This window comes from Carlito syrichta, unplaced genomic scaffold (genome assembly GCF_000164805.1).
Source record: "Carlito syrichta isolate Samal-C Ts95f unplaced genomic scaffold, Tarsius_syrichta-2.0.1 Scaffold304598, whole genome shotgun sequence".
NCBI classification, from domain to species: Eukaryota; Metazoa; Chordata; class Mammalia; order Primates; family Tarsiidae; genus Carlito; species Carlito syrichta.
In genome coordinates, this window is record NW_007248694.1 from 29,455 (window position 1) to 53,320 (window position 23,866).

Below are 23,866 nucleotides of genomic sequence, written 5' to 3' on the forward strand. Positions count from 1 at the left end.
TGAAGGGTTTTGGCAGTGCACTTGATGCTGTCAAACTTACTACACCATCACACCTACCCCACACCTTGCTTTGCATGGCAAAGGTGATAATTCACTTCCCTCTGTCCCTGCAGAATGTAAGTGCTGTGCTCTTTTTCTTTCTTTCTTTCTTTTTTTTTTTTTTTTAGTGAGAAAGCAGGACAGGACAGAAAAGCTCCCACAGTGGGAGGGAACCCGAAGGGGTTGCCTGTGCTGTGCTCTTTTAAGGCTCTCTGTACATAACAAGAAATAGTTTCTCTGAGGCTAATTTTAATCTTAATTCCACATGTGTTCAATGAGATACATACATATTTCTTCATGAATTCAGTCAGAAATTAATTAAATCAGTTAACTGACATTGTGAAAAGTAAAAAAAGTGAATAATTAAATATTTAAATAAAAATTTAAACAAGTAATTTTTTTACATTAGTCTCAATACCCTGAAGGCAATGTCAGTCTTATTCATAGGTTGAGACATTATAGCTCCACTTTTTTCAAATTCATCTGATTGGCAATTGACATAAAATTTGCTAATTTGAGAGAAATGGACAGCTTTTGCTTTTCACTATCTGTATTTCCATATTGCTTGAATACTTCAGAAGAATGTGCTGCCCTATTACTTACATAATTAAATGAGAATTTTAAAAACCATAAAAATTAGAATTACTTAAAAATAAAAATTTTCAGAGAAAAATTTGGAAGGATATTGTTAACAGTGATTGTTTATAGCTGTGAGGTCTAGAGTGACTTTTGTGTTCTGTCACAAAAGCATATGCAAAGCATAAGATACAAATTATCAATAATTGGCAAGCACTGTTTATATAATAGAATAAAAGTGGCAGGGCACATTGGCTCAGCCTGTAATCCCAGCACTTTGGGAGACCGAGGCGAGAGGATTACCTGAGTCCAGAGGTTTGAGACCAACCTGGACAACTTGGTGAGACCTCATCTCTACAACAAATCACAAAAACTAGCTGGATGAGGTGGCGTGCATCTGTAGTTCCAGCTACTTGGAAGGCTGAGGTAGAAGGATCACCTAAGCCCAGCAGGTCGAGGCTGCAGTGGCCATGAGCGTGCCACTGCACTCCAGCCTGGGCAACAAGAGTGAGACTCCCACTTAAAAAAAAAAAGAAAAGAATAAAGAATAAAATATTTGTATTACAAAAGAAAATTGGAAGCTTCCTGAACAGATATATACTAACCTTCTTTAGTTTTTTTTTTTTCTGCTTCTCAATAGACTTTCATATATAGTTTATATTTATTTATCTAGGCAGATATCCATCCCATCAGTCATATCTATATATTGACTCCCAACTTCCTAAATAATCTACCATATAATTTTTCTTCTTCTAAAGTTTTCTAATTATAGATCAGTAATTTTATGCTAATCTCCTTTTGGACTATGAAGTCCTCTAGTTCAAAGAAAACAGAAACACAGTATAATTAAAAATAGGAGAAAATATTCGAAATGGTCATCCTGAATCATTTGTGTTATCCAGGAGTCTAATGGGGGAAGGGAAGCAGGATTTGGGTACAAGTAAATTAAGGATGATGGAGAAAAAGAAGCATAGGAGACAAGGAGAGTAAACAGTGTATGTATCTGGGGAAAGATCAGTCTGAACTGCATGAAACAGCTATTTTCATATGCTAGAAAGTTTGAATATTGGTAATTTCATATAGTTCAATCAAATAACTGCAAAAATAATAATAAGGAAAGGAGTGAAAGAGTGAGAAGAAATTCAAGATTTAAAAAAGTGTTTTAAAGTCCTCTTTCTGCTTGACCCCTGCTTCAGTGTGTTACAGAACTAATGAGAGTCTGGCAAATATTTCATAAGAAGTTCCACTCTTCACATGTCCAATTATATGTCAGTGTTTTGAGAAGGAGGAAGAGGTGAGAGTTTCACATATTTACCTTTAAGATGGGAGCCATAAAGACTGACAGACCAGTCAGAATAAACACAAGGGTTCCAGTGACTCTTTGTTCCCTGAAACCAAATCAAAAGATTACCAATCTACCTCTTGTTTTCATAAACATGCTCTTGTCTTTTTCACCTTCAAAAAAAGACTATACATTGACCAAACCAATGTTTGGCTTAAACAGCAAAGGTATTGATATCATGTAATTAACCCTCAAAGACAGTATATAAACTCAACATAACTATGAAAAACACTCTTAAAGCTATTGCAACATGTGATTTGAGTTCATGGAGAAAAAAGTGATGCTGCTAAATCTTTTGTTCCTTTTAGAATCAAGAATGAAAAATCACTCACTCTTGGTCCGTCAATTACTGGCCTCTTTGAAGCCCTTATTTTTTAAATAACTTGTCCTGTTGTATAATTACACCTTCTTTATAGGAGACAGATATTATATTGTCCCACATTCTAATTAACAAACAGCTCAGGGAAATTTCATGAGTACAATAAATCTTCTCAGTCTAATTTCCAAATCTACGACAACGAAAGTACTTTTTAACAAATATGATTCCCCCCAACCCCCAACAAAGAATCGCCCAGTGTTTTGAAAGCGTGGGAAATGATGACTCCGTCGTGTGAGTTCTCCGCCCAAGCACTTAGTAGCAAGGTTTGCTGCGAAAATTATTCAATACAGTGTACAAATCTTCTACCAGTCCCCCTCATGGCTACTCAGATTGAAAAGTTGGAGGTCAAAGTATCTCAGTGCTTATAGGGACAGACAACGGATTGAAAAATAATAATTTCTTTCCCTTATAGAATATTAGAAATCGTAAGCAGACTCAAGACCTTCAGGGCCTTTATATGACTGTGATAGAATAAGTACCACAGTGCCCAAACCACCTGCACCTTGAAGGAAATGAGTGATCAGCTTGTGTTTTTATATTGCGACATTTAGCTATTCAACAATCAATAAACATTTATATATCATAAGAAGTGAACTAAAAAGTTATTGAAAACTCTGTTTCTGTTGAAAATTTAGTCCTCTCTGAATCAGAAAATATGGGAAGCAATTAATCACCGCCAGCTCTATCTCTTCCAAATCTGTTCATTTCCTTATGATTGACACAGATGTGTGGACAATATGTTTTGTAGAGCCATTTTCCTGACTTAACACACCTCACTCCCAGAAACTTTGGTTGCTCTCCAGGTGCAGAAGTCTCTGTTTCCATCTTCAAACTGTCAATGTGAGCAATGGAGATGACAGTAGCAGCTACATACCACGGAAGTGCCATGAAAGAGCATACTACCATGAGGATGGCCACCCAAAAGAGATCCAGGTGATACCCAGCTCCTTTCTGTGGAAAGAGACAAGGAAACATGGAGAAAATACCCATATTGTGTATCCAGTCATGTTTCCATATAAGAGTAATATCACCACATGAAACCAACTCACTTTGCTTGATGAGGCAAACACCTTGAGGAAAAGAACTTACCTTCCTTATATTATTCGTTATAGCAATTAAATATACAGCTGCCTCCCATAACTGCTATGCCAGACACCTCCTCTACTACAGCCTTGAATAATTGTTAAAATTAGATTTCAGTCACAGATTCACTTATTATTTGTTTATCGTTAATTAACCTTTCTGTAGCCAATTTTCTAACCAGAACAGTGGTTGCTCTTCAAAGAAAGTACTTTGATGAGTAGGCTGGACATCCAATGAAATATCAGAGACAAAGCATCAGGTAGCAACTTAAATGGTAGGAGTTTTGTTATGTAGTAGGACCTCAATAAACTGCAATAGTAGCAGTAGTGGTATTGGTTGTTGTTAACATAAGCATAAGCATGATAAGCACCTTTCAAGCAGGTACTCTGCCTTCTCTGATTCACAGTGATTAGTAAAGCTGCTCATCTAGGTGGTATTCAGTATATTTAGACTAATGATCTGAAAGCAACGCTGAGAAGGTATGTAGAAGGCCATTTCTCACTTTTCATAGTATATGGAAATAGTTGTTTAACAATCTATTACATATCATGATTAAGGTAATTAACAGAATAATCTGTTACCAGTGATTTACCTAGATAGTAATAAAAATCATCTAGATACCACTGATTTCAAACACTGCCCAATGGTCAATAACATTTACTGACTGGAAGAGCAGACAATGTAACAAAAGGTCTAGCTCCTTTACTCATTAAATAAATATTGCTCAATGTGTCTACAATGTTATTCTATGGTTATATTTCTCTGCACTATTTATGAAGAAATCAAATGCTTGATACCCCTATGGAGCCTGAGAAAATAGAGCGGTCCATTTTTCACAGCATGTAGGCAGCAGTACCAAGAGCCAGAGTATGACCAATCCAGGAGAATGGAGAGGTTAGCTTTAAAAAATGAGGATGTGATTTACACTAGGAACCTGGTGACTGTTATCATTCAGATCCTGTTACAGTTCATCACAACACTGTTCTCCTCTCACTGAAATGCCAAGATTTCACCCCTGGCTCGCACACATGGGTCTAATCATTTTCCAGAAAACTCATTGTGGGCAAGCGGAGCTGACACAAGAAAGAAAAGCATGTAGTCACTCAGTCCAGGTTTGGCTGAGAACAAAAAAATCTATTTGGGGGACAAATAGGTTAATGCTTATTCATAAAACCAGTTCATCTCAGGAAGGCACAATAATTTGAATTGGGAGTGGGATAACGTAAGGAAAAGGAGGGCAAAAGTGGGATGAGCTGAAATAAACTTGTTTGATCATAGCTAATGAGGTGAATATCATGATATATCTGGGATCTCAGTCATTCATTCTTTCAATAGATATTGACTGCCAATGTAGTACCAAACTAGTGACACATCTGTGAGCAAAAGACAAAAATTCCAGCCCTCATGGAGTTTCCATTCTACTGAGGGAGACAATAACAAACAACATAATAAACTGTACAGTATCTTAAATAGTAATAAGTGCTAAAGAGAACTATACGAGTTTGGACTTGTAGACTAAGTGAAATGAGAAAGCACTGGAGGGTTTACATGGAGGAGGACATGCTCATGTTCTAAAATGCTGACTGCTGTATTAGGAACAGACAGTACAGGGTCTATTCAGTAAGACCACCACATCCATGCAAGAACTTGTGATGGTTAGAGCCATAGTGGTGGCAGTGAAGGTGGCAAGGAACAGTCAGATCTGGCTATACCTTAATGTGGAGCCTACAGGATTTGCTCCCTCCTGCCCATGTGTATGTCTTATGAACCTGTTGCAGGTCATGCACGATCTGGCCTCTGTTCATATCCACAGCTTCATCTTTCACTTCTCCCCTGCTTGGGTCCTCTGCCACCACCTCTTTCAACCACATGAAATTCCTCAAATGTGTTTCTTTGACTAATGTCTTTGTGTCTTTGCCCGTACGTCTCATCTACCTACAATAACCTCTACTCTTTCTTCTTTCCTTGGCACAGTACTGTTTATCCTTAAAAATTTGCTTTCACTTTTTCTGGCAGTTTCTCCTATCTCTGCCTAGGTGAGATAGGTAAGTCAAGTAGGTCAAATATCCTCCTTTATTTTTCCCTTTTTTATTTTATGCCTTCCTCTATCGTGACACACATCACATTATTTTTGAAATTATATGAGTATTTACTGTCTTCAACATTAGACTGTAAGTAATATGAGGATCTGAACTGTGACTTTTTAAATTGTATTCTAATACCTCAGAAGAGCCCATGACACACAGTTGATTTTCAGTAAATGTTTATTTTTTAAAAAGACACACAGCATGTATACAACCTGCTTACTGGCAACTATAAACTCTTATTTAGCTATGCACAAAAAGGTAAAACTTTATTTGTTAGTTGGATGAAATGTGAAACTTTGGGGAGCAGGGAGAGGGAGGGCAACAGCTGGAAATATCACACAGCTTCAGACTTTGTTTAAATTAAATCCTTCAAATCCGTAGTAGAAGTACAACAGAATAATTAATGAGCAGAATCCCTAAATCTTGTCACCAAAAAAAGTGTCATAAACTAAGAATGTGCACACTGGCCAAGACACAATAGGTCAAAAGAAGAGCTGATGCAGAAAAAGCCACCCATGCTACAGTGAGCCATCTTGATGCTTTCTTGATTTATTTTCAACTAAAACAAGTTTGAGTTAGATATCCTGAAGACTAGAAAAAAGGAAGACAAGCCATAAAGATGCAGGGGAAAAACTGGGCAAATCAAGCTGCCATTTTGAGAATATGAAATAGACCTGGTACACAAGAGGAGATGCGGAAGTAAGAAATTAGGCTAGTGAAGTCAAGAATTTTCACATCTTGCTAATGGCTTTGGAACTTTTTATCATAACAGCAATGGGGACATCACTGAAGAATTTTAGGCAGGCAAGTGATAGGATCAGACTTCTCTTTAGAAGGATGGTTCTGTTGGACTTTAGAGGGGACACTATACTGGAAGTGGTCAAGATTAGAGGCAGAGGACAGACATGAGCATACTGTCATAATCCAGGTTTGATATAGTTTAAACTAAAATAACAACACTGGGGGGATTTTAAGGAGACCGAGTCCAAAGAGGAAGAAGCAATGAATTTATTTTGTCAATTTCAACACACAAGATTTACCATGTCTAGTACAGTGTCTTACATACACTAAACTCTGGAGACCCCCCAAATTCATGGTGCCCCAAATTATTGCCATAGAGACACCAGACCCATATGGCTATGTTAGAGAAGTTGTTCCTGCAAAACAACACCCCCAAGATGTCCCTTTTAACTAAAAGTATCTGAATGACTAGATTTGAATGAAATAAAAATAATATTCAAATACTGTCCCTATTTATATAAAGAATACTGCACAAAATATAGAAAACAGTATTTTTTCAAAAATAACATGTAAAACTTTTATATGTTCTTTATTCCTCCTCCCCATTGCCACTACCTTTTTCAGATCCTCATCATTTCTCTCCTGGATTATGCAGTAGCCGTCTCCCACCTCCCTCCACCTCTCAGTTCCCCTCACCCACCTCCACTCTTGCACCTCTCCCATCCATCCTGCCACTGCCACAGTGAGTGTTTAAAATGCAGTTCTGATCCCATCAGTCCCAAACTGGGATGTCGCTAAGTCGAAGGCTATGCAGGACGAAGCTGCCCTTTCCTGTCTGTGGCTCTGCCTCAAACACTGTGACTGGGCACTCAAGGATTCCAGAAACAGTACCATTCCCTAACGACGCCTTGTCCAGTCCGTGTCCCCAGGATTTCCAATGTGCCACTCTTCAAACTGGCATTCTGCCTCTCCTTCTTGACATTTGTTCAAACCCATTCTCTCCCCGCAAGGCCCAACTCAAATTGCCTCTTCCTTCACGCCACCCAGGAACCCTTGGCCCCCAGCGCTGCTCTCCCCACAGAAGTCCCTGCTTTCCTCTGTCCCTGACAACCCACACTTCTCACGAACTCATCTTTTTAAAATCTAAATCATCATATGCTACTTCCTTGCTTAAAAGCCTCCAGTGACTCCTGTTTCACTTAGAATAAAAACTAAACACTGCAAAATAGTCTTTAGGTTTCTACATCAGTGCTTCTTCTGGGAACTATTTTGCGCCATCCTCCCCAAGGGTAATTTGGCAGTGTCTGGAGATTTTTTTGGTTGTCACAATTTGGGGAAGAGGATGTGAATGACACCCGATGCTGACAAGTAGCCTGCAATGCACAGGGCAGTCACCACCACCAACAGTTAGTAAAATGGTCAAGAAAGCTCAGGGCAAGAAGCTGTTCCATGTGATCTGGCCCCACTGCCTTCAACCTCATCTTGAATCATTCATTCCCCATGTTCCAGCCACACTGGCCTGTTTTCTGTTCTACAATACGCCAAGCACCTTCCCACCCTGGGGCCTTTGCCCATAGCTTTGCATTGAAAACTATAATTTAATAAACATTTATTGAACACTTATCCTGTGCTAGGCTCTGTTAGATAAAACAACAAAATAAGACAGAAAACATGCCTTAAAGGAGTTTACAGATTATTAGTCAAAGGCAGAAATGAAAATAAATAATTTAATATACATGCAAGGTACAAGTCACAACGGAAGGTATGATCAATTCCAATCTTAGTGGTGGAGATAAGTGGTAAATAAGGAAACCCACTAAACCCTTTCAGGGCAGAGGCCATAATGTAGAACAATTTTTATCATTAACATCTAGCACAAGTGTTCTACTCAATACACGCTAGAAAGGTTAAGTATGCCCTTTAAAGTTTAAAAAAGTCCTTTTCTTTATGAATACAAACCGAAAGGATGTTCTATTTTCTGAAACCAGAGATTATTTTAAGTACAAGGACAGGGAGTGAAACTTTATTTCCTTTTGAAATTGTATATGCTTTACTAAGACAGAGAAATGTCATTTAGGAATAAATCCACAGAAATCAAAATCTAAGAAAGAAAAAGGCTAGCTAAACAGTCTAAAGTTTACATCTGGCACATAGATGGAAATAAAGGAGGGGTCAGGAGCAGTACACATTTGTACATGCAGAGACACAAAATAAACACTCATGCTAGGAGCCCACCATTATCTGGACAACATGCTTGTTTATAGGGACACCAAGAGCTATACCTCCCACCAAGGGAATCAAATTGGAGGAGAGGACTGAGACTTGCACACGAATCATAATGCACTTGAAATAGAGATTTGAAGCAGTTTGGAAAAGATATAAAGTACAGAAGATGAAAGTTTAACTATGTCTGGAGTGAGCCCACAAAAACTCCCTACAGTGGTGACATCTAAACATGGCTTAGAACAATATAAGTACTCACTTTGAGAACAGGAGATGGGTTTGCATCCTTTTCAGTTATCACTAATTTCATACAGTGTAACAACTCTGAGAACCATGTGAGCCAAAAATAAGAAAATTCTTCAATATGTATTTATTGAATTTACCATATGGTACTGTGGTTGGTCACATGAGAGCTAAAAAGAGGAATTTACATAGTCCTTATCTTGAAAACATTTTGGCCCAGAAAAGGGGATAATGAAATTATACAAAATAAATACTGTATAAGACATCATGTGAGCAGTGCCACAGAGTAATACAAGTATACCAAAAACAAAGGCATTATAAACTACATTAGAGGTGAAGGCTACACTGAGAGAATTTTATATTTGAAGGATTTTAAAGGATAGAGAGGATTTTGAAAAATAGCAATTACTGAGAAATGGAGAGAATACTTTTCTAGCAGGAGGACCAAGCAGAAGAAAGTGTCAGATTTGAGGAGAAACCAACAGTTCATTTGACTAAAGTACTGTCTAGCAATTGGACAAAGCCATTTTAAATTTAGATTGAGGTCATCTGGCTCAATCCCAGGCTAAGGCAAATGATCATTCTTCAAGGGGCAAAGGTTTAGAGGGCCAATATGTGAAGGTTTAGAAATACAAGACTGACATACAAGAATAGCATTTTAAAAAATAGAATGCTTTTGGAGTGAAGCAAGGAAAATTGGTTAATAACTCATGGCTAACACACTAGAAGAGTTTAGGCATGAAATAAAAGGACAGAGTTTATAGTTACCATAGTAGGAAAAGACAGAAAAAATAAAAACATGGCAAGGTATGGATTTGAAAGTCATCCAAAAATAAGCACTCTCAATTTAAGAGTTTTACCATAAAAAATATTACAGCAAACTGGCTAATGCAACCACCTACTATCTATTTCTAGATACCCATTCTAAACTATTTCTCCTTCCTACAGCCAATCTATGACACTCTTGAAATCACTTTCCTGTGAAAAATATCTTTGGATTTGCAGTCTGAAGCTCAGACTTTGTTCTTGCCTCTGCCAATCACTCAGAGAATGACCTTAGAGAAATCATGACCTTGCTGACCCTGGTTTGCTTTTGAGCACTCTGCAGGGATAGATAATGCAGGACATAACTAACCAAAATGATGGCCAAAAAAAAAAAAAGCCAAGTACCTTGGCATTTCTACATCAATACAGAGTTGTTCAGCAGAGTGGAAAGGTGGATCCCATCCCAAGCAGAGCAGACAGCCAGAGTCACTTGACTGGAAGCCAAAGCAAATGCCACCCAAAAACATGTTGTTTTTTAATATCACAATGCTTCCATCTCTCTCAGTGTTTCAAGTTTCTCTTTTGAATCAATTTCATAGCAGTTAGGGTCCTTTACAGTTTTAGTCAGAATCTTTAATTTTCACATTCCACAGCTCTCCTTTCCTACCCAAATGTGAGCAAAACAATTTCCAGGGTGAAAAGTCTTTAATTCATGATGAAATGTCCACTGGCATCATTAGATTTGTGACAAATGACTGGCACCTATTCTATATCTATCAATTCAAAAGAATGTTTTCAAATAGGCAATTTCAAAAGTGATGAAAACTTATTTTTATATACTCAACTCTTATTTTAAGAGGCAAATCTTAATATACCTTAATGTTCTAATATTTTCTATAGAGAATAGAGAAATTAAAAATTCCTATATTTTATCATTCCTAAACTTATGGAATTCTAAATTCTGGATTTTATAAACAAGAAAACAATGAGCAAAAAATAGGAGGTATCCACCTCCAAAGATACATAGCAAACCTGGCCAACCATACATCAAAATGAAGAATTTATTCACACATCTTTTTTTTTCAGAATAAAAGTATATTAGTCAACATCTACATCTAGCCTTTTGGTAAACTAAATCAATACCAAAACCTCTCCCAGTATAGAACATCTAAAAATGCTCAACAAAACACAGAAAATATATTTTAAAGCCTGTGGTTTATCTGCCAGAAAGAAGAACTACCTGATATGAAAAACAATAGTAACAAGAAGGAAAAAATCTACAGTCAATAAGCCCTGGAGCCTGGGACAGCCCAAAGAGACTATACCAATCCTTGGGGACTTAAAGCCTGAATTAGAATGACCATCTGAACTCCAGGAACAGGAGACTAATCCTAGGGCTAAGAGGGAGAGGGTATTGATGAGGGACACTGCCCAAAATAAAACTAGGACACTCTAAACACAGCATACTCAGTTGACCAATTAGAAAAAAAAAATACTCTTCAGAGAAAGACAGTGGAAACACATGTCTTTTGGCCCCGCCACTAGTTATAATGCCAATAGAAAAAAAAAAAGAATCTCCAAGGATATTCCTAACCACAAACCTGAAATTGGGCTTAGAGCTGGAATTCACATTATCTCTGTGTCCTGGAAAATTCAAAGCCAAAAATGTAGCTTAAAGTGATCCTAGGCCTTTTATGAATTAGTCTTCGTCTTCCTCTCACACACAAAAAATATATATACAGCTAAGGTAGATATATAGATGACAGATATATATAAAATATATATACAGCTGTATATAAAATATATATACAGCTATAGGTAGATATATAGATGACAGATAGACAATATCAAATCTATATCTCATTAAGCTTTTATCTCTAATGACCAATTTAAAAGAAGTGGAGAGGACAAAAGAACATGCTAAATGACACCACAGGGAAGCAACTGCCAAGATCTAGACTATGGCAAATTTTTCAGTACAAATGTGGCAAATATTATTGCCCAAAAATGGCTGGAAAAATACTTCCTATCTCACATAGTTTTCTACAATGTGACCATGTCATCTCCATCAAAAGGAGGATTTTTTTTTCACCACCTTGAATGGAGGCTGCCCCCGTGAATACTTTGAGCAACTGACTATGGCAAAGTAAATAAGAAAGGCTGTGGCAGTTGCAAGCAAGTATTACATTAAATGGCCTGGCATCTTCTGCTTCCTAATTCTTGGAAGTCAGCTGCCACGTAACAAGTACAAGTAATCCAATATCAACATGTTGTGAAAAAGCTCAACAATCTTAGAACTAAGACACATGTCTCAAAGCAGTACGATATCTACCAATGGTGGCAGTGGACAGTGGGGGGCTGAAATTGGACTTATATTATTATTTTAATGTAAGTTTCCATTGAATTCTCAACATTGTCTTTGATTATAATGAAAACCAGTACTTTCCTTTTGTACCAGTGATGCTGTGGAGATGTTTGTCCTTCAGTGAAAGTCCATTTCTTTACTCCCTACATCAGGTGGGAGCATACATCACTTATGCCCACACTTCCATGAAAAGTCTTCTATTGAAGTCCAGTTATTCTTCATTCTGCCCTTCCATGTCACTAAATATGCTCACCTCCAGGGCAGATATATACCTTCCTTTATGATTTTAGCAACTCTTCCATGATCATCTTCTCTACCATACTCTGTACTATCTTCCAGTGATATCAATATTGATGCAGGTAGTATTTCAGCACCCTGGACTTACATTACCCCAATGTCTAAGCTTTGATGGCCATCATCTTCAATATGCATTGGAGCTAGTCACACACTAAGGACCAGGTCATCATGCTTGGCCTTCTCTCCACCCAAATTCAAAATGTAAACATTTCCTCTTTGACCAAGGCTTTTCGTTTTCTTCTTTTCCTGGTCTCACCATGATTCATTGCCCTCTAAATTCTTCCTACTTGGACAGTTTATCAGAGTCTTCTTTATCTCTCTCATTCCTCTGCCTGGCAGGTTTCTATAGTCAAACAATTCTTCATATTTCCTCAATGAGTAGGCTACACCTACTCTGCTAGACTTCTTTCTAAGTAATTTCCTCTCCTGCTTCTAGGTATCTGATTCTAATGCATTTTCATGTTCCCATTATATGGTGGCTATGAAAAGTTAATGGATTACATATATAATATAAAGTACTTAGAACAAGTCCTGGCTTATAGAAGCCATCCACTAAAATATTGCTCTTATTATTTTTATTATTCATATCTTATTTCTCCATAAGATATTTTAAACATTCTTTGTGACCTCCTCTCCCAATCAAAAAAAAATCTCTAGAGCTGGAGAAACATTCTATAAAGTAAGGGCATTTTAGGCAGCTCTCTTGAGAGATATCCCAGACTACTGAAGCATTTTCTTTAGGCTATGACAAAGTTAATAACTAATTTTTTTAAAACCCAAAATGTACAAAATATAGATTTTTCTCCATATTTTATGATCAGTGGCATACTGAGGCATTTGAAGATAAAAACAAAAATGCTTACCACCAGCTTATCACCATGAACTATCTGAATAATCTTTAAGAATAAATGAGTTAATTTAGCAGAAAGCAGGTGCTCAGTATATGTTACTTAAATCTTTGACTGTCATTGTCTTTATTAAAGACAGTTACTACATTAAAAGCAGATGTAGGATGACTGTGGCTAAGTAGCAAATTGCGTTTGTATTCTCTCTTTGGTGGTGAAAGAAACATGCTTTAAGACAATCTGTTCCATTTTAAATGAGCTCTTTCTAAAGTACTATATTGGAGATGTGTCAACATAAGGTGATCTGTGATTCTGCCGAGTCTTAAGGAACATGAGTGGTGCTATAACTCCCAATAAAGTTCTCTTGATTTTAAATCAATTTTGGTGTTTTCAAGCATCAAAAAGAAAGTAGAAGGCAATGATAACCATTATTATAGACACTCACCTTGAGTTTGTGTTCTTTCCTGTTCACAATCACAGCTGTGATTTGTTGGTCCATGAAAATCAGAATGGTGACCAACAAAGCAGGGATAGCAGCAGCAAGATACACCCACCAGGGGTTTCCTCCAAACGGTGGAACAAACCAACCTCGGTTGGGACTTGTTGGCTTGAAAAATATAAATAGCATTTTTAAGAAAATTATCGATACATACTACTTGGTGAAAAAAAATCAAGGGAGAAGAAATACTTTTATTTTTAGAAAGCCAATATATTTTTTGAAAACTAGAAATGGTTACAGGCTGAAGAATGAAGATTATTCACCTAAACCTCCCCAAAGGATGCTATTTTTGAGGCAATACTGTACTTTGAAGAAAGCAGAGAAAAAATATCTGTTGTTAGAAAGAAGGGAATACCATCTTGTGTATTTGGGATGATTTAAGATGAGGACTTAAGATGGAAGAAAGTGATTTAAGTTTAAGGAGCAGTCAGAAGAATAACCCAAATATAATATTCAGTCAAGAGGTAGCAAGAAATGACAAAATCACCATGAATTTTGTTCACAGGTTCTATCAATTATATGGAAGTAGTTTCTACTACTGCCAATGACTTCATAATATAATATGTAAAAAGTCATAAATGTTTTTATATGTTAAAATTGAACTCATGGAAACATTCTGGTCTCTTATTTTATACATGAAAAAACGATCCACAATAACTGGTCAAATCCTCAGAAATATCATCCAAAACACTAGAAAAAAATGGTCATTTTCCTAATTCTCAGTCTATTTTTCTATCAGGAGATTGTATACGTCTACTACAGATAAAAAAATTGCTCATGCTTTTCCTTAATGCAAATGAAACAAAACTAAAAAAGCATACTACCTTGGAATTATTTTCTCCAGATTTGCTGTCAAAAAAGTTGTGCTTCCCTTTTGAGTATATTTCCATCCTGTCTCAATATACTTATAACTCCATCACTCAATCTTTCCACGTTTTACTGCCACTACTAATTTGTGAGCTTATAAGGAAAAAATTTACACTTGCTCATCAATGCATTTCAGATCCCTAGAATAGAGGCTGGCACGAAGGAAACATTCAATATATATTGACTAATTCAATATATATTGAATTAGTAATTGAACAAATGAGAATTTCCCTTTGCTGATGAATATGTGATAGCAGAGACAATTCAAAAAATAACGTTTGCCCTAACACATATCCCTTCCTCGTTCAGTACTTATTCAACTAAAACTGGAGTTAGTTTAACATTTCTTAGCATATATAGCATCTCCATAGTGGAGAGAGTGAGGATTGTTCTAGAAAACAGTTTAAAGACTTGTAATAAAAAAAAAAACTAGGGATATATTTTAAAATGACAGAAATGTAAATTTTATCCATTGTACCTATACATACCAGCAGGTTCATAAAACAAATTCCTTTTTTTTTTTTGATTTGGAGTCTCACTCTGTCGCCCAGACTGGAGTGCAGTGGCCGCTCCTGGCCACTGCAGCCTCAACCTGCTGGGCTCCGGCGATCCTTCCGCCTCAGCCTTCCAAGTAGCTGGAACTACAGGCGCACGCTACCACACCCGGCTATCTTTTGATTTATTGTAGAGACGAGGTCTCACCAAGTTGCAAATTCTTATATCTTTATAAGAGTCAAAATTCACATTATATGTAAATGTGCATAGCAGGTAGTTTGTTAGTATGAAAAAGCATGGCTAGGTGTGGTGGCTCACACCTGTCATCCCAGTACTTTGGAAGGCCCAAGGGCCCAAGGGTTTGAGACCAGCCTGAGCAACTTGGTGAGACCTCATCTCTACAATAAAACAAAAAATAAGCCGGGCGTGGTAGTGCATGCCTGTAGTTCCAGCTACTTGGAAGGCTGAGGTGGAAGGATCATCTAAGTCCAACAGGTCAAGGCTGTGGTGGCTGTGAGTGTGCCACTGTACTCTAGCCTGGGACTCTGATTCAAAAAAAAACAAACAAACTTGAAATTAGGAGTCTGGAAACTCGGGTTCTAACATCATACCCTGATGCTACTAATTCCATAATCTTGGGCGTTTTGTTTACTTAATTTTTTGAACTTCAATCTCAACATTTTAAAATCAGGATGACTATAGCCACATGGCATTCCTCCTAGAATTATATGGATCAAGGTATATGAAAATATTTTGAACACTTTAAACATTTTCCAAATCATAAGGTAGAGTTTGTAATATTACTATAAGTTATTTAAAATAAAAATCCTAGTCTTGGCATTTAATTTTAATAAATGTATATAGGGACTAACAGGGACTGATTTTGAGAAAAAGAAATGAATAATTGTGAAAAACTATCTCCAAGAGATCCACAATAGACTAGAATAGGGGGAAGAAAGAAAAAAGACAGAGATTACAGGAAAGACCAAAAGATACACATTCACCTACCTTGAACTCGCTTGGCACAATTAGTTTTGGAGTGTCCACACCTACCAAGGCATCTATTACACAAAAGATGAGAATGGACAAGATAATGGCAAAATCACTGATCAGTTTTCTTGCCTGGAAAACAAACAAACAGAGAGTGTTTAGGACCATATGTATATATATCTGCCTGTGTTTGAAAGGAATGAAGAATTCTGTATTTGCTAACAGATTATAGTAACAGCTTCATCTGCAAATTGAAGGAGGTGTCACACTACAGAGAGATCACTGTTAAAATTGTTTTTGTATGTGGTACATATGCACAATGGAGTATTACACAGCCATAAAGAAGGACAAACATATGGACTTTGAAGCAACTTGGATGGATTTAGAGTCTATAATACTCAGTGATCTATCACAGGAACAAAGAACAGAGTACCACATGTTCTCACTCATAAGCAGAACCTGAACATTTATCATAAAACTATAAGAAAGGGATTGCCAGTAGCAGGATACTGCCAGGGTTTGGTGGGGGACACAACATTAATAAGGGTACCTGATCTCAAACCAGGCAAAGTGAGGACCAAAGGGAGACCCAAACCTTACCTGTATGATGTCTACTTGTATACTTAATCCTGAATTATACCCCACATTTTTAAAATAAAATATTTTAAAAACATTGTTTTTGTATTACTTTATCACCTGGTCAGACATAATCTGACCCCACAAAACAGGTTGCACTGTGTGTGTTTGGGGGGGATAGCTAAGGATAGGGAAAGGTACTCAAACAGAATATATCCCTAAAACACTGTACAAACACTCACACCAAGAGCTTCATGAAAGACAACTAGGTGAAAATGCGGACTAAGTACTATGATAAAATACACACAGAAACCAAGAATTCTATTGATTATCTGGGAGGTAGTCCTGGGAGTACAGAGTAAGATAAATCCCATAAGGTAGCTTCAAAACACCAAGAATCTAGCAGAGAAAGGCTTTCAAGTTCCAGTCCCTTGAGTGAGGTTAAAGATCAAGACCTCAAAGTAATGTCCAGTGATAAAAGACGGAAATGTGAGGGCTTCACTAGCTTTGCCATATACAAAATATTTCTCGTTCCAGTCTAGTACTTAAAGTCTCCTGCATGAGGGGCATCTCTTCTCCATGACTTTATAAGTGTGGCTGTGATTTTTTGATAACCCTTTAAATTTCTAAGTACTTGCCTCTGTCATGACAAGGTCTAGGCTATATGGGCTATAGTATTAAACCCAGACTTTTCCCATAAAGTGGGTGCAGAATGACCCATTTACAAGTTGTTAAGGAATGCATAGGCCTATTTAGTTGCTTGGAGATTGTGCTATAGTCTCTGGCGGCACTGATGAGGGCCTAAGAGCATTACTAGAACACCAAGTTTCCCATAAGATGGGTACACAGTAGAGCATAATTTAATCATTCAACAAAAATTCACTCAGCTCTTAATATTTTTCTTGCAGCTAAGGATACCACAGTAAATAAAAGAGACACAAACCATGTCTTCAGAAAGCTCATAGCCAAGTTATATATAAGTAAGCCTTCTCCTAAATAAAACCAGCGTTGATTCCAAGGTTATCAAGTTATTTCAGGGTGAGCAGTGAGTTTCCGATGCTACTGGATGAAGGAAAAGAGATCAGTGATAGACTGAGTGAATCCATAGTTCTCAGGACAGAGGATTTCCTGAAAGAGACTAGGGAGATTAGTTTCAATAGAAATCAAAGTGAGGAATGGAAATTATTTGGCAGTGTGGGTATGCTAAAGGTCTTAGTGCTCAATTCTTGACCATTCTCAGGTGTCAGGAGCCTTGGGTACTAACTAGCAGCAGGAACAAAGATGGTCTCTTGGCCAGGAGTTCCTTTCCCTCTTGTGGGGCTAGATTCTGCTAGGATTAGCTTTCTTGAGAAGTCTATACACTCAGGAACAGAACGCCAGTATGGGGCATTTTAGGCACAAGTTAAGACCAATTGCGCACAATAATTTTAAGAACAAGTAAATGGCAGGGATCAATTTGGAGAAAAAATACAGCAAAGCATTATAAAGCACATTGTTAGACGGCTGAATTCTGCTAGGGTTAGCTTTCCTGAGAAGTATACACCCAGGAATAGAAGGCCACTATATGGGACCTTTTAGGGACAAGTTAACATCAATTGTGCATAATAATTTTAAGAACAAATAGATGGCAGAGATCAATTTGGGGAGAAAATGTAATGCAGTACTTAAAAACACAGTTACTGCTAGAACTCAAGCATTATTATTTACTCCCTGTAAATGCTTATCTTTTATTATCTTTAATTACTTCATCTGCAAAATATAGCCAAAATAATACCTTCAACTTCATTTATTTGTTATAAGAATTAAATAAGAAAAACCATGAGAGTCTTTAACATAGTGCCTAGAACATCATAAACTCTCTAAATATAAGTTAACTATTGTTATTTCAAATTTCAGAAGCTCTCTTAGCTGCAGAGACCAATGGAATAACTAAATTATCTACTGTCAGGAGGTCTTTGAGAGGAACCTTCAATTCCCAAAAATAAAAGCTCAGTAATAATATGGACCTGCCACTCAAGAGCTGATTTTGGTTGGGAATATCTGGAATGACTGCAGAAAAAGAATTTTCCCCAGGAGCTCAACACTGGAGAACACTCTCATTTCTTGTTTTGGGTACACTGTGTTGACCCCGGCAAGTCAGGAAGATCTGTCAAAAGATGGTCATGTGAAGTAGTTTCAGGAGTGAGTTAGGATGTTCCAAACTGCCCCTCTGGTCCAGTAGGTCATAAATAACTGGAGGATCGGCTGGGCTCAGAGACTCAGCTTGTAATCCCAGCACTTTGGGAGGCCAAGGCAAGAGGACTGCCCGAGCCCGCAGGTTAGAAACCAGCCTGGACAACTTGGCAAGACCTCGTCTCTACAATAAATCAAAAATTAGCCAGGTGTGGTAGCGTGCTCCTGTAGTTCCGGCTACTTGGAAGGCTGAGGCGGAAGGATCACTGGAAGGATGGCCCAGCATGTCGACGCTGGGGTGGCCGTGAGGATGTCATTGCACTCCAACCTGGGCGACGGAGTGGGACTCCGACTCTAAATAAATAAATAAATTAAATAATTGGAGGCTCAGAGGTCATTGCAGAAGCAAAAAAGAAGTTAGTTCTTATTTATCAGCCTCCTATTCCTCACCTAGAAAATCCAACTTGTTGACAACACATTTATTCAACAGGTCAGGAGTCCGAAACCTCCAGGCCGTGGACCTGTAGGAGGAGTCTGTGGCCTGTTAGGAACTGGGCTGCACAGTAGTAGGTGAGTGTCATGGGACAAAGGGAGCTCCACCATCTGTCACATCAGCAGGAGCACTAGATTCTCATAGGAGCACAAACCCTACTGTGAACTACGTGTGTGAGGAATCTAGGTTGTGGGTTCCTTATGACAATCTAATGCCTGATGATCCCTCCACAACCCCCATTCATGGAAAAACTGTTTTCCACAAAACTGGTCCCTGATGCCAAAGAGGTTGGGGACTGCTGCTATAAGTTGCTCAAGAGAAAGGAAACAATTATTTTAAGGACAGTTTTCCTGTCCCCTCCTTTTTTTCATAAAAAGGAGAAGGAAAATAGAGGGCTGCAAATGAATCCAAATCTATAATTCTTTGTTCGAAATTCCCACAGGTCTTGTACCTCTGACCCTGCTGGAGGACACATCTGCTTGACTGAAATCCTACCAGGCACCCAGGTAACACTTCTTCTTTAGTTGGGAGAGGAGGCATTCTTAGCCTTCCATAGATGAACACACTGCAAAATTAACGTGGCAAACTGAATCTCATCACTGAGGGCCCACTGGTGGGGTTCCTGATTTGACCCCATTATTCCATAGTGAGATTAAGGCATAGGATTCCAAGTACCAACAAAGAGAAATTATCCAGAAAGCTCTAAATTGCTTTAAGAAATTATTTAAGGTATGAAAATATCTAAAGAAAAATGACTTTTTTTCAGACAAATATACAAATTGGATTTTGATTTGGATGTTGGCTATACAAATGTATGATCTGTGAATTATACTATGTTTTTATTTTTATATTATTATTATTTTTTTGAGTCGGAGTCTCACTCTGTCGCCCAGACTGGAGTGCAGTGGCCGCTCCCGGCCACCGCAGCCCAACCTGCTGGGCTCCGGCGATCCTTCTGCCTCAGCCTTCCGAGTAGCCGGAACTACAGGCGAGTGCTACCACGCCTGGCTGATTTTTTTATTTATTGTAGAGATGAGGTCTCGCTGCCCAGGCGGGTCTCGAACCCGAGGGCTCAGGCAATCCACTCACCTCAGCCTCCCAAAGGCACGGGATTACAGGCTGAGCCACCGAGCCCAGCGAATTATACTATGTAAATTAAAGTTCAATTTAAAATATAATCCCCACTGCTCTAAAAAAAAAATCCCCAAACTTCCAAATCCAAATCAGGGTTGTCTTTCAAATTATTCTCTTTGAGAAACTATTCCTTTATTTCAATGATGTTGCTATTGTTCCAAATAATTTTACAATTTCTCTTATAATTTTATTTCTGAACAAAGACTGTGTGATTCCCGACATTAACTGTCAAACATATATCTGAAGGATCCATAATTCTATCTTCTTTGAAATGCATTATTTTTCATGTTTCAAAATTAGTTATGTTCATTGTAGAACTTTTAGAAAAAAAAGATGAAAAAATGTTTCCCAATTCCATTACCTAGGAATTAATTTTAACATTTGCAAATACCCTTCTTTTGTATATATGAACATTCATACATATGTGTACATATAGTTTTTCACATATTGTTTATCCTGTTTTTTCCACTTTTTAAATTTCCTTTGATATTTCCTATAATAGTAAGCATTAATGACTCCATACTATTATGCTGAATGGTTATTTGAAAAAATATTTTTCTAAAACCCTATTGCTTAGATTATTTTCAACTTTTCATTATAATGAACAATACCACAAAGAAATCTTTGTACATATCTAAGACAGCTTCCTTAGAATAAATACCTAACATCAGAATTATTCTGTAAATGTGCATGTAAAAATTTAAGGCTAGCCGGGCTCGGTGGCTCAGGCTGTAATCCCGCGCTTTGGAAGGCTGAGGTGAGTGAATTGCCTGAGCCCGCGGGTTCGAGACCTGCCTGGGCAACTTGGCGAGACCTCATCTCTACAATAAATCAAAAAATCAGCCGGGCATGGTAGCGTGCGCCTGTAGTTCCAGCTACTTGGAAGGCTGAGGCGGAAGGATGGCCAGAGCCCAGCAGGTCGAGGCTGCGGTGGCTGGGAGTGGCCACTGCACTCCAGCCTGGGCGACAGAGTGGGAGTCCAACTCAAAAAAAAAAAAAAAAAAAAAATTTAAGGCTTTTGGGATACAATGCCAAATTATCTTCAAAAGCACTATATCAATTTACCAATTTTCACTCTGCCTAACAATATACAAAAGACTTTAAATATCTTTTAAAGGTAAATCTATACTCAAAGTAAAAGCTATCACCACCGAGAATATTCAAAAGAGTATAAAACTGTCAGTCCCCTAAAATTACCAATTCTGTAGGAGGAAATCCAAGCAACTGAATTTCTTGTTCCATTCTGAACTTTCATATTTAATACAGATCCTACATAGATATATCGACCTCTAGAGATGGCATTAATGCATATTCTCAAAAGTATCTGGTTAAACTCCATAATCAAATATTATATGGATAGAGAGTAAACACTGAACTACCAGTGGATACAGAGTACACTCTGATAATAGGATATTTGTAGGATATTTGTATGGTAGTAGTCCAGCCAGCCAGTGTAATTTTTCAAAAGCAGCTGGCTGGAATACACTGGTTGTTATGTTCTGATCTAGGGATACTATAACCTTCTGAAGACAGTAGTCCTTATTTCCATCCTACGTCACCGGTTACTCTAGATTTTTTTTTTTTTTTTACTGGTTTCCCAGTTCCTCCAAACCCTTGAGGTTGGAGTGCACCAGAGTTCAAACCCTGGTCTCTTCTTTCCTCTATCTCTACTCTCTCCCTAAGTGATCTCATTCAGTCTCATGCTTTGAAATACCATCGACATGTGGAAGAATAAATAAATTTTGTCTCTAGGACAGACAACTCTTCTAAATTCAAGAATCATCAAGCCGGGCTCGGTGGCTCAGCCTGTAATCCCGCGCAATTTGGGAGGCTGAGGTGAGTGGATTGCCTGAGCCTGCGGGTTCAAGACCCGCCTAGGCAACTTGGCAAGACTTCATCTCTACAATAAATAAAAAAAAATTAGCTGGGTGTGGTAGCACACACCTGTAGTTCCAGTTACTTGGAAGGCTGAGGTGGAAGGATCGCCAGAGCCCAGCAGGTAGAGGCTCTGGTGGCCAGAGTGGCCACTGCACTCCAGTCTGGGTGACAGAGTGAGACTCCAATTCAAAAAAAAAGAATCATCTACATAACTACCTGACACCTCCACTTGGATTTTTTAATAGACATCTCAAAATTAAGTCAAATCTAAGTGCTTGATTTCCCCTTCCCCAACCCAGTTCCCCTTCACTGGTCCACCCGGCCCTACCACTGATACCCTAAACCTGCTTTTCCATAGTTTTCTTAATTAATGGCAGCTTAATTTTTTCCCATTGCTCAGGCCAAAATCCTTGGAATTACTCAGATCTTCTTTTTCTTTCATATCTTACATCTAACAGGTCAGCAAATTATCTTGAAAATATATCTAGAATCCTGTCACTCCTCATCACCTCCATTGCTGTAACCACCAGTCTAAGCTTCCACTTTATCTCAAATGGTTTGCTACATAAGTGTCATATATGGCCTCACTGCTTCCACACTTGCCCTCTTTGGTGCATTGTCAATGTAGCACCCAGAGTCATCAGGTTAAAGGCTAGGTCAACTGCTGTGGTAGGCAGAATAGAGTATAATGCACCCCTTAAGATATTTACATCCTAATTCCTGGAACCTGTGAGTATGTAATGTTGTGTGGCAAGGAAGAATTAAGGCTGTAGATAGAATTAAGTTTGCCAATCAGCTGGCCCTGAGATTAGAGAAGTTATCCTAAATTAACCAGGTCGACTCAAGTGTCCTTGTAAGTAAAAGAGGGAAACAGAAGAATCAATATCAGAGTAATGAAGTGTGAGAAAGACTTGACCAGCTATTGTTGGCTTTTAAAGTTGAAGGAAGTGGCCATGAGCCAAGGAATACAGGCAGCCCCTAGAAACTGAAAAAGGCAAGGAAATGCCTTCACCCCCAGAGCCTCCAAAAGTGAAACCCATTTCAGGCTTCTTTCTTTTGGTATGACAATTTAATAAAAACAGCCATAGAAAACAATAACTAATCTAAACAAATAGGGAGGTAAATAGGTAGGGATATATTATATAATGTATATACCGGGGTGCCAAAAATGTATACACATTTTAAGCAATGTTATCTATATATTACTTTTTGAAGTTGAATTAAATTAAGGTAGCAATGTGTAATTGCAGAAGTCAAACATGACTTGTATTGATTTATTGTTATCAGTGTCTGTTGAATATTAAAATTATAATCGTTTTTTCCTTTCTTAAAATATGTATTCATTTTGGGCACCCAAAATGTATGGGATATATAGAGAGACAAATAACTATATATCTCATATATTTTTATTTTTGGAAGAAACCCTAAGTAATCTTGTAGTCTTGTCAAGTGTGGTGTTATTACAGTATAGCTACAAAAGTACCTAAAAAGATACATGTTAATAAATGTCAAGATTACAGTTCTTAAAATTTATTGGAAAAAAACTACTCTGTTAGTGATGTTGCTCAATTTCATTAAAAATCACAGCCAAGGTAATACAGTCTGTCTAATATACTCACTTCTATTTCTTCTTTTTTCCCCTTGAATTATACAATACAGTTCAGTTACAGCAGAAATCACTCCTGGAGAGTGTTTATTAGTAAGATATTCATTTCTAAGATACTGCATCCAGTTTAAATTCACAGTCAAGGAAATTGAATTTTCCCAGACCACTTTT

At 37.7% G+C, this 23,866-nt stretch overlaps 1 protein-coding gene across 1 annotated transcript in view; it reads right to left on the reverse strand.

The window, feature by feature from the left end:
• LOC103262717 (electrogenic sodium bicarbonate cotransporter 1) overlaps window positions 1-23,866 on the reverse strand; it is a 239,403-nt gene that overhangs the window by 11,035 nt on the left and 204,502 nt on the right. Inside the window, exons 14-17 of the mRNA XM_008060360.2 lie at window positions 15,855-15,968; window positions 13,431-13,592; window positions 3,109-3,287; window positions 1,931-2,003 (exon numbers count right to left, since the gene is read on the reverse strand). Coding sequence (XP_008058551.1) covers window positions 1,931-2,003; window positions 3,109-3,287; window positions 13,431-13,592; window positions 15,855-15,968 — 528 coding nt within the window. The remainder of the gene's footprint in view (window positions 1-1,930; window positions 2,004-3,108; window positions 3,288-13,430; window positions 13,593-15,854; window positions 15,969-23,866) is intronic.